Here is a 14,246-nt window from a genome sequence, read left to right as displayed (position 1 = left end):
ACTGTCTGTGAATTACACTTACGACCTTCGCGATTGCCTCCATGAGTCTCGCTGGTCCGGGGACGTCTCCCCCGCCGAGGGTCAGTTCCTTTGGCCTGCCCCGGCCGCTGCTCCTGTCCAGGCGAAAAATCCCGACTCCCGAGCGTTTTTCTTGTTCCCGGGCTTTCGGCACCAGAATGTTGCCTTCGATATGAGGCAATGGCGACCTGGTTTCAAAGAGTCAGCACGGCAGCTCGACGTCCTCGAGCTACTCGGGCCATCTGACACGCTGACACCAATGTGGTGGACGGCAAATGGCGGTTTATTGTATTACACATGGGGTTAAATAGTCTAAAGGGTCTTCTACTATGTCAGTGGGAGGGCAAAGGATCTAAAGGTCAGTGGTTGGTGGGAAGCTAATGGGGCTAGGAGGGGCCACCACCGAAGGGACGGGGGGAGGGTCCTTATCTTCCCGTGACATCCCGTGATCTTCCGAGCGCCTGTCCCTAGCTATCACCCACAATTAGGTTTGGCAGATTTCCTGGGATAGCCTGGCTAGAGTTTCCATGGTTTTCCATCCATTTCCATGGATTTTTATGGATTTTCATGAATTTTCATGGTTTTTCATGGATTTCCATGGATTTCCATCCATTTCTATGGATTTCCATGGTTTTCCATGGGTTTCCATGGATTTCCATGGATCAGGCCTGACAGCTTTCCTGGGATAACCTGGCCAGAGTTTCCATGGGTTTCCATGTGTTTCCATGGATTTCCATGGATTTTCACGAATTTTCATGAATTTTCATGGGTTTTCATGGGTTTTCATGGATTTCCACGGATTTCCATGGATTTCCATGGTTTTCCATGGATTTCCATGGATGATGCCTGCCAGCTTTCCTGGGATATCCTGCCTGTGCTCCGCTTGGAGCCAGGAGATAAATCCCGGGAATGTTTTTTCCCAGTGCCCCAGGGTTGGGAACGGTGGGTGGGGGTCCCCTCATCCCAAATCCCAAATCCCCAATCCCAAATCCCGGGATAACGGATTCTCCCGGCAGTTCACAGCTCCGAGCCCGGCCGAGGCCCAGGATTGGGTGGAGCAGATCCGGTTCCTCCTCAGGGGTGAGTGCCCGAAACGGCTCCCGGTTTTTTTGGGATCTTTGGGATGAGTGTTCCCACCTGGATCGGGGCTTTCCATCCATCCACACCCGGGGTTGTGGGGAGTTGCTCCAGCTGGAGACGGAGAAAATTCCAGAAATTCTCTGGAATCCCCAGGCAGCTTCCCAGGCCCCATCCCTTCATGGAATTTGGGGTCATTCCATGGGATTTTCCGTCTTTCCTTGGGTTTTTCCTTGGATTTTTTCCAGTTGTCTGGTGTAGGGTTTGGAGCTCTATCCCACCCCTCTGGAATCGGGAGAATTCCCGCTTTTCCATCCCATTTTCCCTCCCTCCCAGCTGGATTTCTATGGAGTTGCTCCAGTTGGAGACAGAAAAAAAATTCCAGGAACCTTCTGGAACATTCCAGAACCTCTGGAACCCTCCCAGCTCCACCCCTTCAGGATTCATCCCTGAATTTGGGGTCATTCCCTGGGATTTTCCATCTTTCCTTGGGTTTTCCCTTGGATTTTTGCCCCTTCTCAGGCGCAGGATTTGCTTCTCAATCCCAGTCCTCTGGAATCTGGAGAATTCCCACTTTTCCATCCCGTTTTCCCTGTTTTCTGACAGACCTGAGCTCCCTGACCATTCCCTGCGAGGAGGAGGAGGAGGAGGAGGAGGAGGAGCTCTCCAAGGACCGGGACAGCTCCGATTCCATGAACAATTCCCAAAATTCCACCCTGAATCTGGAGGAGCCGGAGCCGGAAGGCGACGACATCTACGAGGTGCTGCCAGGTGAGGCCCCAAATTCCCAACTTTTCCTTGGAAAAACCTCAGGAAACCTCGGCCATTCCCACATTTAACCCACCCAAAATTCCAACGTTTTATCCCATTTCTTTATTCTGAGTTTTTGATGGACCTCCCAAATCCAAACTTTGTTTTTTTTAAGGAATTTCAGACCTGGGAATTCTGAAATTCTCAGGGTTTTCATGGATTTTCATGGGTTTCCATGGATTTCTGTGGATTTCCATGGATTTCCATGGGATTTCCATGGGTTTCCATGGGTTTCCTTGGTTTTCCATTGGTTTTCATAGATTTCCATTGGTTTCCGTGGGTTTTCCATGGATTTTCCATGGGGTTTCCATGGATTTCTGTGCATTTCCATACTTTTCCACCGATTTCCATGGATTAGACTTTCCTGGGATAATCCATCTCACGGATCTTCCTTCATCCCAAACCCCTCAAAACCCCAGGAAAAATTCCCAGTCCAACCCTCCCTCCTCTCCCTTCTCCCTCCTTTACCTCCCGACCAAAAATCACGGAAAAAAACCCAGGAGACGGGAACAAAAAAAAGAAAAAGGAGAAAAAAACTGGGAAAAGCCACGGAGAGATAATTTCCTCGGCGTTAATGAAGTTTTACAAAAACAGACGCGGCCGAGGCCAAATAAAATTTCACAGGTGATAAATTTTTCCAATTTCCCGGGAAGGATTCGATGGGAATGTTAAATCAGGAGTGAAGGTGTCCGTTCGGAAGCGCCGAGCGCTGCCGGGGAATTTTATCGACTGGAAAATTGAATCAAATTGCTCCATTAAAAACTCGGCTCCGCAGAGATTCCGAAGCTTCCCGGGATGCGCCGGCGGCTCCGGACCCCCGGGATGAGGATCCCAGGAGCGGGATGGGAGGGAGAAGCGGAATTTTCCAAAGTTTTCCAGCTTTTTTTCCCTTTGAAAAATCCAAGTGGTGGCGTTGGGAAGGCAGAGCTTCACTTCCAGGCCTGATTCCAGGAAAACGCCCAGATCCATCAGATTTGATTCCAGGAAAACCCCTGGATAGTGGAGAGGGGCTGGTCCTGTCCCCGTGGATCCCATTCCTGGATTTTCCAGCTTTTTCCTTTGATTCCATCCTGGAAAATCCAAATATTGGCTGGGATTGGGAAGACAGAGCTTCACTTCCAGGCCTGATTCCAGGAAAACCTCTGGATCCTTCAGATTTGATTCCAGGAAATTCCAGCTTGGAATTTCCCCTCTGGAATCTCCTTTTCCCAGAGCACCTCTCTTCCCATGGGAACACCCTGAATCCATGGATTTGTTTTCCAACAATTCCCATTTTCCATGAAAATCTTCTCCCGTACCTCCTCCCTCCACAATAAATCCGGGAATTTTTTCATTCCCAGGATTCTCTTGGAGCCCTGGGCCTGCGACGTTCCCAGATTTTCCCTGATTTTCCCCTGATTTTTCCTCTTTTTCCCTGATTTTCCCTGATTTTTCCTCTTTTTCCCTGATTTTCCCTGATTTTTCCTCTTTTTCCCTGATTTTCCCCCTGTTTTTCCCTCCCCAGATGAGGAGCTGGAGCCGCCGTTCCCGGAGGATGAGGAGGATTTCGGGAACGGGGAGGGTAAGATCCCAACCCTGAGGATTTCCAGGACACGGATGGGGGGATATATTTTGGGATTTTGGCCACTTTGGAGCATCCTGGGCTGTGGAAAACGTGGAGAGCGGGAGAATTCCCGGGATTTGACGAGTGAGACTCTCGACAATGTCGGAATTCCAGTCGGGACGACTCTTCCCGATGGGATACGGAGGCATCTCCCAAAATTCCTGGGATAAAGGAGGCATTTGGGATTTAAAGTGGGATTTTCATCCCTAAAAGGCCAGGGAGGGACCCCACAGGAATTTTGGGATGGCTCCTCCGGATCCGAGGATCCCATCGGACATTCCCGGAATGCCTCCAGTGCCCTCTCTGGGAAGCAGGAGAGGAGCTGGGATGAGCAGAATTCCCGGGAAAGGAGGGAAAAACCGGGACAAAACTCTTTGGGAAGCACAAATCCCTCAGCCAGTGAGACCCTGACGGAATTCCATGGAATTCCTGGCATTTTCCAACCTCAATATTCCGACATTCCTGGGGGATTTGGAGCCTTTCCCATCCTGGAGGAGCTCCAGGAGAACTTTGAGCTCCAGACTCACCTCCAGGAAAATTTTTCCATTTCCCTGTGGATTTTCCATGATTTCCTTTCATTCCCTTGGCCGTGATGGTGTCCCATGGAATTCCTGCCATTTTCCAACCTCAGCATTCCGACATTCCCGGTGGATTTGGAGCCTTTCCCATCCCGGGGAAGCTCCAGGAGATTTTCTGGCTCTGGAATCCCCTTCCTGATCCTGGACCCGTAAATCCCTCCCCGCCCTGACTCTTCATTTCCCTTTTTTCCCAGAAAATTCCTACGGGGATTATTCCAGTTATTACCAGGGGCTGTGGGATTGCCGCGGGGACAATCCCGACGAGCTCTCCTTCCAGCGGGGCGACATCATCCGCATCCTCAGCAAGGTAGGAGCCGGAATTCCGGGGGAATTTTTGGGAATTTTTTGGGGAATTTGCCCAATTTCCCATTCTATTTTCCATTCCCAATGGAGTGACCTTACCTGGTCCTCAGCAAGGTAAGAGTCGGAATTTTGGAGGAATTTTTTGGGGAAATTTGCCTCTTTTTCCGTTTTATTTCCCATTTCTACCGGTGCGACCTCATCTGCATCCTCAGTGAGATAGGAGACAAATTTTTTTGGAATTTTTTTGGAACTTTTTTGGAATTTTTTTGGAATTCTTTTGGAATTTTTTTGGAAATTTGCCTCGTTTCCTGTTTTATTTTCCATTTCCATTGGTTTTTATTGGGTTTTCACTGGATTTTACTGCCTTTTACGTCATTTTCCTGGGTTCTATTTTTTTAAACTGTTTTTTACTGGGTTTTTACTGGTCTTTACTGGTTTTCACTGGGTTTTATTGGATTTTTACTGGTTTTCACTGGTTTTTACTGGGTTTGGCGCCACTTTGGGGCTCGATTTGGGGCTGGAGGAGCAGCTCCCATTCCTGCTCCTGCATCCCACTCCGGAAAGCTGCAAATTCCCCATTTTTGGGGCCGGATTTTGGAATTCAGGATCCCCCAGCCCGTGCTCATCCAGGGGGTGACACCGGGAGCAGCTCCGGGGCCACATCCCGGGATCCCAGCGGGAATTCCGGCGGCTCCAGGTGCTGCTCCCTGGCTCGGAACCGATGGATCCCGAGGGCTTTTCCCCCATAAATCTGGGATGTGGGAAGAGGAGGGAGAGGCAGCGACGGGAAAAGGAGGAGGAGGAGGGAAAAGGTTGGGAATGTTCACTCAGCTGCGCCTTAATTTCCTTTTCAATCTTGTCCCAATTAATTTCGCGGAATTAATCTCGCGGCGGCCGCCGGCTCCGACTGCGGAGCGGCGGCTCCTATAAAATCCCATCTGGAGCCTTCCCGGCCTGGCATTCCCGGGAAAACCGGGAGCGGGACGGGGTCAGGGAATCGCGGAATTGTCGAGGCTGGGTGGGGAAATCGACCCCGTCCCGGAGCTCCCGGGGAACTTCCAGGGAAATCGGGCCCTGATGGATCCCAGGAATCCCGGGAATCCCAAGGGATCCTGATCCGCCTGGATCAGGGTCAGGACAACCCCAGGGGTGCCAACGGCACGTTCCCAAAATCCTCACTGGGAAAACCCAGGAAAAGCTGGAATTCCCTCCCCACTTCCAGGAATTCCCAGGATAAACTCCATCCATTCCGTATCCCGTAAATCCTGCCAGTGCTGAGGCTGTGGGGGCTGGAATTCCCAGGATTTCTGGGATATTCCCGGGTTCCTTTGGAACTGGAAGCTGGGAAGATCGGGAATTCATTTGGGAAAAGGGAAGGGTCATTCCCGTCCCTAATTCCATCCCAAATTCCATCCCAAATTCCCATCTCGAATTCCCATCTCTGGAAGTGTCCGAGGCCAGGCTGGACTGGGATAACGGGATCTGCCCCTGCCCATGGCAGGGCTGGAATTGGGATGGGATTTGAGCTCCTTCCCACCCACCCGCAATTCCCATCCCGCAATTCCCATCCCGGAATTCCCATCCCGCAATTCCCATCCCGCAATTCCCTAATCCCAACAAAACCCCGTTCCCGTGTCCCCAGTCCCGGCCCCGCTCCCTTTTTCCCGTCTGAGCGATTCCTCCCGGGATAATCCCGGGATTGCGGCGCCGCTTCCCGCTCGGAGCGGGTTCGGTGGGATAAACGCGGGATCCGCTCCTTCCCTCCGTCCCTTCCCGGGAAAAGCGGGAGAGGGAAGCGGCGGGAGCCGATTCCCGCAGCCGAAGGCGCGGGGTGACACCTAGCGGCGTTTTCCATGGATTTGGGGACGGGACAGGCCCCGGGCCCCGCCCGTGTCCCCGGGGTGAGCTCGTCCCGGGCTCAGCTGCGCCGGGAACCGGGAGGACCCCGCGGGGCCGGCCCGGGGCAGCCAGGGGGCAGCGGTCACCCCAAGGTCACCTGGCGGTCACCTCTGGTCACCCCCTGGTCACCTCCGGTCACCCCCCTGGTCACTCCCGATCACCTCCAGTCACCCCTGGTCACCTCCTGGTCACCCCCTGGTCACTCTCGGTCACCTCCGGTCACCCCCGGTCACCTCCTGGTCACCCCCTGGTCACTCTCGATCACCTCCAGTCACCCCTGGTCACCTCCTGGTCACCTCCTGGTCACCTCCTGGTCACCCCCGGTCACCCCCGGTCACTTCCGGTCACCCCTGGTCACTCTCGGTCACCTCTGGTCACCCCCGGTCACCTCTGGTCACCCGCTGGTCACCTTTGGTCACCTCTGGTCACCCCCGGTCACCTTCAGTCACCCCCGGTCACTTCCGGTCACCCCTGGTCACTCCTTGATAACCCCCAGTCACCCTCAGGTCACCCTCTGGACATCCCCGGTCACCTCCTGGTCCCCCTGGTCACCCCTGGTCACCCCTGGTCACCCCTGGTCACCTCCGGTCACCCCTCGATCACCCTCGGGTCACCCTCTGGACACCCCTGGTCACCTGCTGGTCCCCCTGGTCACTCCCGGTCACCTCTGGTCACCCCAGGTCACCCCTGGTCACTCCCAGTCTCTCCTGGTCACCCCTGGACATCCTCTGGTCACCGCTGGACATCCTTGATGTCACCCCCTGGTCACACTCTGGACACCCTCGGTCACTCTCGGTCACCTCCCGGTCACCCCTGGTCACTCCCAGTCTCTCCTGGTCACTCCTGGACACCCCCAGTCACCCCCCAGTCACCTCTGGTCACCTCTGGTCACCTCTGGTCACCCTCGGTCACTCTTGGTCACTCCCCAGGACAGGGACAGGGACGAGGCTGATCCCAAACTGTGCCCAACCCTCAGAGCTTCACCTGCGCATCCCCAAATCCGCATCCCAAATTTTCCTCATCCCCAGGGCCTCACCTGCAGATCCCTAATCCCGAATCCCAAATTTTGGCCCATCCATCCTCACCTGCCCATCCCCAGTGCTTCATCCCAAATTTTGGTCCTTCATCCCAAAATTTGGTGCTTCATCCCAAATTTTGATGCTCCATCCCAAATTTTGGAGCTCCATCCCAAATTTTGGAGCTCCATCCCAAATTTTGGTGCTCCATCCCAAAATTTGGTGCTCCATCCCAAATTTTCCCCCATCCCCAGGGATCCCCTGCACATTCCCGGGATAAACCCCACCTGGGAAAAGCCGGAATTCCGTCCCCGCTCCCAGGAATTCCCGGGATAAATCCCATAAATCCCTGTCGGGGCTGGAATTCCCGGGATTTCTGGGATATTCCCGGGATTTCTGGGATATTCCCGGGTTTCCTTTGGAATTCCTCACTGGGTGTGAAAATTCCAAAGGATCCGGGAAAATCAGGAAGGATTTTGGGATCAGCGCCTTGGGAATGGCCTGGGATGGGCCTGGGGTGGGAAAATGAATTAATTTAATAAATATAATTAATTAAATTAATCAATTAATTGAGTGAAATAATTAATAAATAGGGAAATGATCAATTATTAATTAATTTGAAATTATTAAAGAGGTGGATTGATGATCAGTTAATAATCAGAGAAAAAATAATTATAAATGAATAAATAAGGTAAATTCATGTTTATTTATAAATAAACAGGGAAATAAATCGGTTATAAGTTAATAAATAGACAGGTAAACAAAGAGGTAAAGAAATGTTAATTAATTAAACATTAATAAATAAAAAGGTAAACAGACACGTAAACAAATATTAATTAATTCCTTATGAATTATTAAATAAACATATAAACAAACAGGTAAATAAATGTTAAATAATTTATTATAAATTACTAAATAAACAGGTAAACAAATATATTAATATATTAATATATTAACTTTAAAATATTAAATAAACAGATAAATAAACGTTAGTTAATTCACTATAAATAAATGAACAGATAAACAAATAAATAAATATTAATTAATTATAAAATATTAAATAAACAGGTAAATAAATATTAATTAATTCACTATAAATTAATAAATAATCAGGGAAACAAAGAGGTAAATTCCTGTTCATCCATTAATAAATAAAGAGGGAAATAAAAATCCATTAATTACAATTTATACTTTAGATTTAATACTTTATATCTAATACACATTTTATGCTTCATCATTTCCACTTCATATTTTTTAAACTGAAATTTGAAAGGTTATGTTTTAATTTTCAGGTTTTATCCTGTACATTTTGAATTTTACATTTGATATTTTACATTTTAAATATTAAATTTTGCATTTTACATTTGGCATTTTACAATTTTTTTACTTGGTATTCTATAATTCCCCTTTCACGCTTTGCATTTTGCGTTTTATTTTTAAAATATTTTTTTACATTTTTTGTTCTACATTTTTTGCCTTACATTTGATATTTTGTCTATTTTGCATGTTCATTTTTTATTTTTTTACATTTTCTGGTTTATTTTTCATATTTTGCATTTTTGCATTTTATATTTTTTATTTTTCTTGATTTTTATACTTTTAAATTTTTCTTAATTTTTTTTCATTTTTACACCTTATGTTTTACACTCTCATTTTTACACTTTACATTTTCTTTTTTTACTTTTGATATTTGATATTTTTTCTTTTCTCTTCTCCGTCCTACCTCGATTCCAGCCATCCACGCCCACCTCTGCCGGCAGATTCGGGAATTTTTCCATGGAAAACAACGGGAAAAAGAGAGAAAATGTGGGGAAAAAAAACCTCAGGAAGGAAACAGGAAAAGCTGAAATCCCAGAAATCCCAGAAATCCTAGAAATCCCAAAAATTCCAAAAATCGCAGAAATCCTGGAAATCTCAAAAATCCCAGAAATCCCAGAAAATCCCAGAAAATCCCAGGAATTCCCAGAAATTCAAAAAATTCCAAAAATCCCAGAAATCCCAAAAATTCAAAAAAATCCCAGAAATCCCAGAAAATCCCAGAAACCCCCAAATCCCAGAAATCCCAAAAATCCCCAAAATCCCAGAAATCCCAGAAAATCCCAGAAATCCCAGAAATCCAAAAAATCCCAAAAATCCCAAAAAATCCCAAAAATCCCAAAAATCCCAGAAATCCCAGAAATCCCAAAAATCCCAGAAATCCCAGAAAATCCCAGAAATTCCAGAAATCCCAGCAATCCCAGGGCTCCTTTTCCCAGGAATTCCCGGATGATCTCCTTGCGAGCGCAATTCCAGAGATTCCCGGGCTGGGTTCCCTCCGGAATTCCGGGAATTCCCACTCCTGGAATTCCCAAGGGCTTCCCACGGATCTCAAATAATCCCGAGTTTAAAACGATCCCAAAAAAATCCCGAGGGGGGAAATCCGGGATGAGGAATTCACGGATCCGGATGAGATTCCCGCCCTGTTCCTGCTCTTCCCGCGGTGCTTCCCGACGGATTTGGGATTCTGGGATGCGGGATGGGAGATCCCAGTTCTCCCAGTGTTCCAATTCCAGTTCTCCCAGTTCTCCCAGTTCTCCCAGTTTCCCCATCCCAGTCCAGGCCTCTCTCCCAGCCCCTGTGGGTGTCCTCCCCCCTTTCCCTACATCTCCCACATCAATCCCAAAGGAAAAAACTCCAAAATTCCCAATCCCAAAGGAAAAAACCCCAAAATTCCCAATCCTGAGGGAAAAACCCCAAAATTCCCAACCCTGAGGGAAAAAAACCCCAAAATTCCCAATCCCGAGGGATAAAAATCCCCAAATTCCCAATCCCAAAGGAAAAAACCCCAAAATTCCCAATCCCAAAGGAAAAAAACCCAAAATTCCCAATCCCGAGGGAAAAAACCCCCAAAATTCCCAATCCTGAGGGAAAAAACCCAAAATTCCCAATCCTGAGGGATAAAACCCCAAAATTCCCAATCCTGAGGGATAAAACCCCAAAATTCCCAATCCCGAGGGATAAAAATCCCCAAATTCCCAATCCCGGCCCTTTGGGATCTGTGACCCTGCTGGAAGCAGCGAGCAGCGCCTTGGGGCCGGGATTGGGATTTGGGATTTGGGATTTGGGATTTGGGATTTGGGATTTGGGATTTGGGATTCAGGATTTGGGATTCGGCCGAAGATCCGGGAAGAAAACAGGGAGATTCCCTAAACTCCCCAATCCCTGGGATTTAGGGACACCAAACCATCGGGATCTGCGATCCTGCTGGAAAAGGGAGAGGCCGGGGTTGGGATTTGGGGAAAATCCGGGAAGAAAAAGGGAATTTCTGCCAATTCCAGGTAAAGTTGGGAGGTTGCCAGGCCCCCTTTACCTGCCCCAAATCCAGGGAATCTCCGGGAATCATCACCGGAATATTTGGAGGAGGAAGCGACTCCAAGGTTTTCTTCGGGATTCTTGATGAGATTTTAAATGGGATTTTTGATCGGATTTGGGATCAGATTCCTTGATGGGATTTTTGATTGGATTTGGGATCAGATTTTTCAATGGGATTTTTTGATCAGGATTTTGACAGGGACTTTTTTATTTTTTAATGGGATTTTGGATGAGATTTTTGATTGGATTTTTGGATGGGATTTTTAATTGGGATTTTTAATCAGGATTTTGAGCAGATTTATAATCGGGATTTTTATCAGATTTTGGATCAGATTTTTGATGGGATTTTTAATCGGATTTTTGACACAATTTTTGATCCATCCCAGAGCCGGCAGTTGCTGCTCCCTTCCCCGGGAATTTGGGATTCGGGATTTAGGATGGATGGATGGAATTATCCCAAACCCTCCCCGCAGCTCCGAGCTCCATCAGCCGCGACTTTAAAGCCAAAATTATTCGGCCTCAGAGCAAATTTCAGAAACGGAGCGTGCGATAAACCGAATAAAAATCACTCCCGGATTTTTATTTTATTTCATTTTAATTTTTTCCCCCCGCTGGGATAGGCAGGGAAAGGTTCATTTTTATTTTTTTTTTCCGCCCTCCCTCACAACTCTGCCATTAAATCCTCACCTCGAGCCGGGCAAGTTTTAGCGGTGAAAAACGGCCAATTTTGGTGTTGTTCTCCCCGCTCGGCAGCGGCGTTATTAAAATGCTAATTTAAACCGGGGAGAGGGGGAGGAAAAAAACAAAACAAAACAAAAAACCACCAAAAAAAAAAAAAAAGAAAGAAAAAAAAAAAAAAGAGTTTAAATATCTGGCGGTGCCGCAGCCTTAATTGCAGCCCATAATGAGCTCTGGAAATGCGAGTGCCCCCGACACACGGAGAGCATCAACAGCCGCCGACACCTCATTAGCGCGGGCCTTCATTAATTCTGCCGGCCCCGCGCTGACCCCGCCGGGGCCGCAGGTGGAGCCGCCCCAGCGCCCCCGGGGATGCGGCGGGGCCGCTCCGGTTGCCGCGGAAACGCGGGGGATGCGGCGGGGCCCGGCCGCGGCCGCGGGGTCCCCGAGCTGCGAGGGGAGCCCCGAGTTCACGGCCGGGGGACGCGGGGCTGCTGCGGCAGGGAGGGAGCCGGGTCTGGGAGGGTTCGCCCCAAATCCGGCAGGTTTTAACCCCAAATTCTGGCAGGTTTTATCCCAAATCCGGCAGGTTTTACCCCAAATTCCGGCAGGTTTTACCCCAATTCCTGCAGGTTTTATCCCAAATTCTGGCAGGTTTTACCCCCAAATTCTGGCAGGTTTCACCCCAAATTCTGGCAGGTTTCAACCCAAATTCCGGCAGGTTTTACTCCAAATTCTGGCAGGTTTCAACCCAAATCCAGTAGGTTTTACTCCAAATTCCGGCAGGTTTTACCCAAATTCTGGAAGGTTTTACTCCAAATCCGGCAGGTTTCACCCCAAATCCGGCAGGTTTTACCCCAATTCCAGCAGGTTTCACCCCAAATTCCGGCAGGTTTCACCCAAATTCTGGCAGGTTTCACCCCAATTCCGGCAGGTTTTACCCCAATTCCGGCAGGTTTCACCCCAATTCCGGCAGGTTTTACCCCCAAATTCTGGCAGGTTTCACCCCAAATTCTGGCAGGTTTCACCCCAAATTCTGGCAGGTTTTACCCCAATTCCAGCAGGTTTCACCCCAAATTCCGGCAGGTTTCACCCAAAATCCGGCAGGTTTCACCCCAAATTCTGGCAGGTTTTACCCCAATTCCAGCAGGTTTCACCCCAAATTCTGGCAGGTTTTACCCCAAATTCCGGCAGGTTTTACCCCAAATTCTGGCAGGTTTTATCCCAAATCCGGCAGGTTTCACCCCAAATTCTGGCAGGTTTTACCCCCAAATTCCGGCAGGTTTTACCCCCAAATTCTGGCAGGTTTTACCCCCAAATTCTGGCAGGTTTCACCCCAAATTCTGGCAGGTTTCAACCCCCAAATTCCGGCAGGTTTTACCCCAATTCCTGCATCCCTGAAACTCTGAATTCCTGAGTTCACGGCCGGGGTACGCGGGGCTGCTGCGGCATGGAGGGAGCCGGGTCTGGGAGGGTTCGCCCCAAATTCCGGCAGGTTTTACCCCCAAATTCTGGCAGGTTTTATTCCAAATTCCGGCAGGTTTTACCCCAATTCCGGCAGGTTTTAACCCCCAAATTCTGGCAGGTTTCAACCCAAATCCAGTAGGTTTTACCCAAATTCTGGCAGGTTTTACCCCAATTCCGGCAGGTTTTACCCCAATTCCGGCAGGTTTTACCCCAATTCCGGCAGGTTTCACCCCAAATTCTGGCAGGTTTTACCCCAATTCCGGGAGGTTTTACCCCAAATTCTGGCAGGTTTCACCCAAAATCCGGCAGGTTTCACCCCAAATTCTGGCAGGTTTCACCTCAAATCCGGCAGGTTTTACCCAAATTCCGGCAGATTTTACTCCAAATTCCGGCAGGTTTTACTCCAAATTCCGGCAGGTTTCACCCCAAATTCTGGATCGTTTTATTCCCAAATTCCTGCAGGTTTTACCCCAATTCCGGCAGGTTTTACCCCAATTCCGGCAGGTTTTACCCCAATTCCGCCAGTTTTCCCCCAAATTCCAGCAGGTTTCCGCCTAGTTCTGCCAGGTTTTACCCCAAATTCTGGCAGGTTTCACCCCAATTCCTGCATCCCTGAAACTCCAAATCCCCGAGTTCATGGCCACGGGTCTTGGGTACTGCAGGTTTTACCCCAATTCTGGCAGGTTTCACCCTATTTTTACAGGTTTCACTCCAAATTCCAGCCAGTTTTCTCCAATTCCTGCAGATTTCACCCCAATTCCTGCAGATTTCACCCCAATTCCTGCAGATTTCTCCCCAATTCCAGCAGATTTCTCCCCAATTCCAGCAGGTTTCTCCCCAATTTCTGCATCCCCGAACCCCCAAATCCCATGGATCCCGCACATTCCCCTGCCCTCTGCTCATCCCAGGATTCCTGAGCTTCCCCCTGCGCATTCCTCCCCAATTCCTGAACCTCCACAGCCCCTGCACCCCAAACATTCCTGGATCCCGAGCATCTCCCCATTCCTGAACCCCCAAATCCGACATTCCTGAACCCCCAAACCCCCCAAGCAACTTCCTGTAGAATTTGATTTTTTATTCTTTGTGCATCTCCTCTTCTCTCTCCCCCCAATCCTTGGAACTCAGGACCCCCCAAATCCCCGGGAACCCCTCCTGAACCCCAACCCTGCACCTTCCCCAGATCCTCCTGCACCCCAAACATTCCTGGATCCTGAGCATCCCCCCCAAATCCCACCTTCCTGAACCCCCAAACCCTTCTAGCATCCTCCCTCTTGATTTAATTTTATTTTTTGTGCTCCTCCTCTCTCCCCCCTCACTCCTCGGAACTCAGGACCCCCCAAATCCCCGGGAACCCCTCCTGAACCCCAACCCCGTCCCTCCCCAGATCCTCCTGCACCCCAAACATTCCAGGATCCCGAGCATCCCCTCCAAATCCAACATTCCTGA

General features: G+C 49.2%; 1 protein-coding gene across 1 annotated transcript in view; it reads left to right on the top strand.

The window, feature by feature from the left end:
* SKAP1 (src kinase associated phosphoprotein 1) overlaps positions 1-14,246 on the top strand; it is a 91,285-nt gene that overhangs the window by 70,523 nt on the left and 6,516 nt on the right. Inside the window, exons 8-11 of the mRNA XM_063425213.1 lie at positions 1,035-1,098; positions 1,702-1,866; positions 3,410-3,466; positions 4,281-4,393. Coding sequence (XP_063281283.1) covers positions 1,035-1,098; positions 1,702-1,866; positions 3,410-3,466; positions 4,281-4,393 — 399 coding nt within the window. The remainder of the gene's footprint in view (positions 1-1,034; positions 1,099-1,701; positions 1,867-3,409; positions 3,467-4,280; positions 4,394-14,246) is intronic.

Source organism: Prinia subflava, unplaced genomic scaffold (assembly GCF_021018805.1).
Source record: "Prinia subflava isolate CZ2003 ecotype Zambia unplaced genomic scaffold, Cam_Psub_1.2 scaffold_60_NEW, whole genome shotgun sequence".
NCBI classification, from domain to species: Eukaryota; Metazoa; Chordata; class Aves; order Passeriformes; family Cisticolidae; genus Prinia; species Prinia subflava.
The sequence above is the reverse complement of the archived record's forward strand: the minus strand, read 5'-3'. Positions and strand labels throughout refer to the sequence as shown.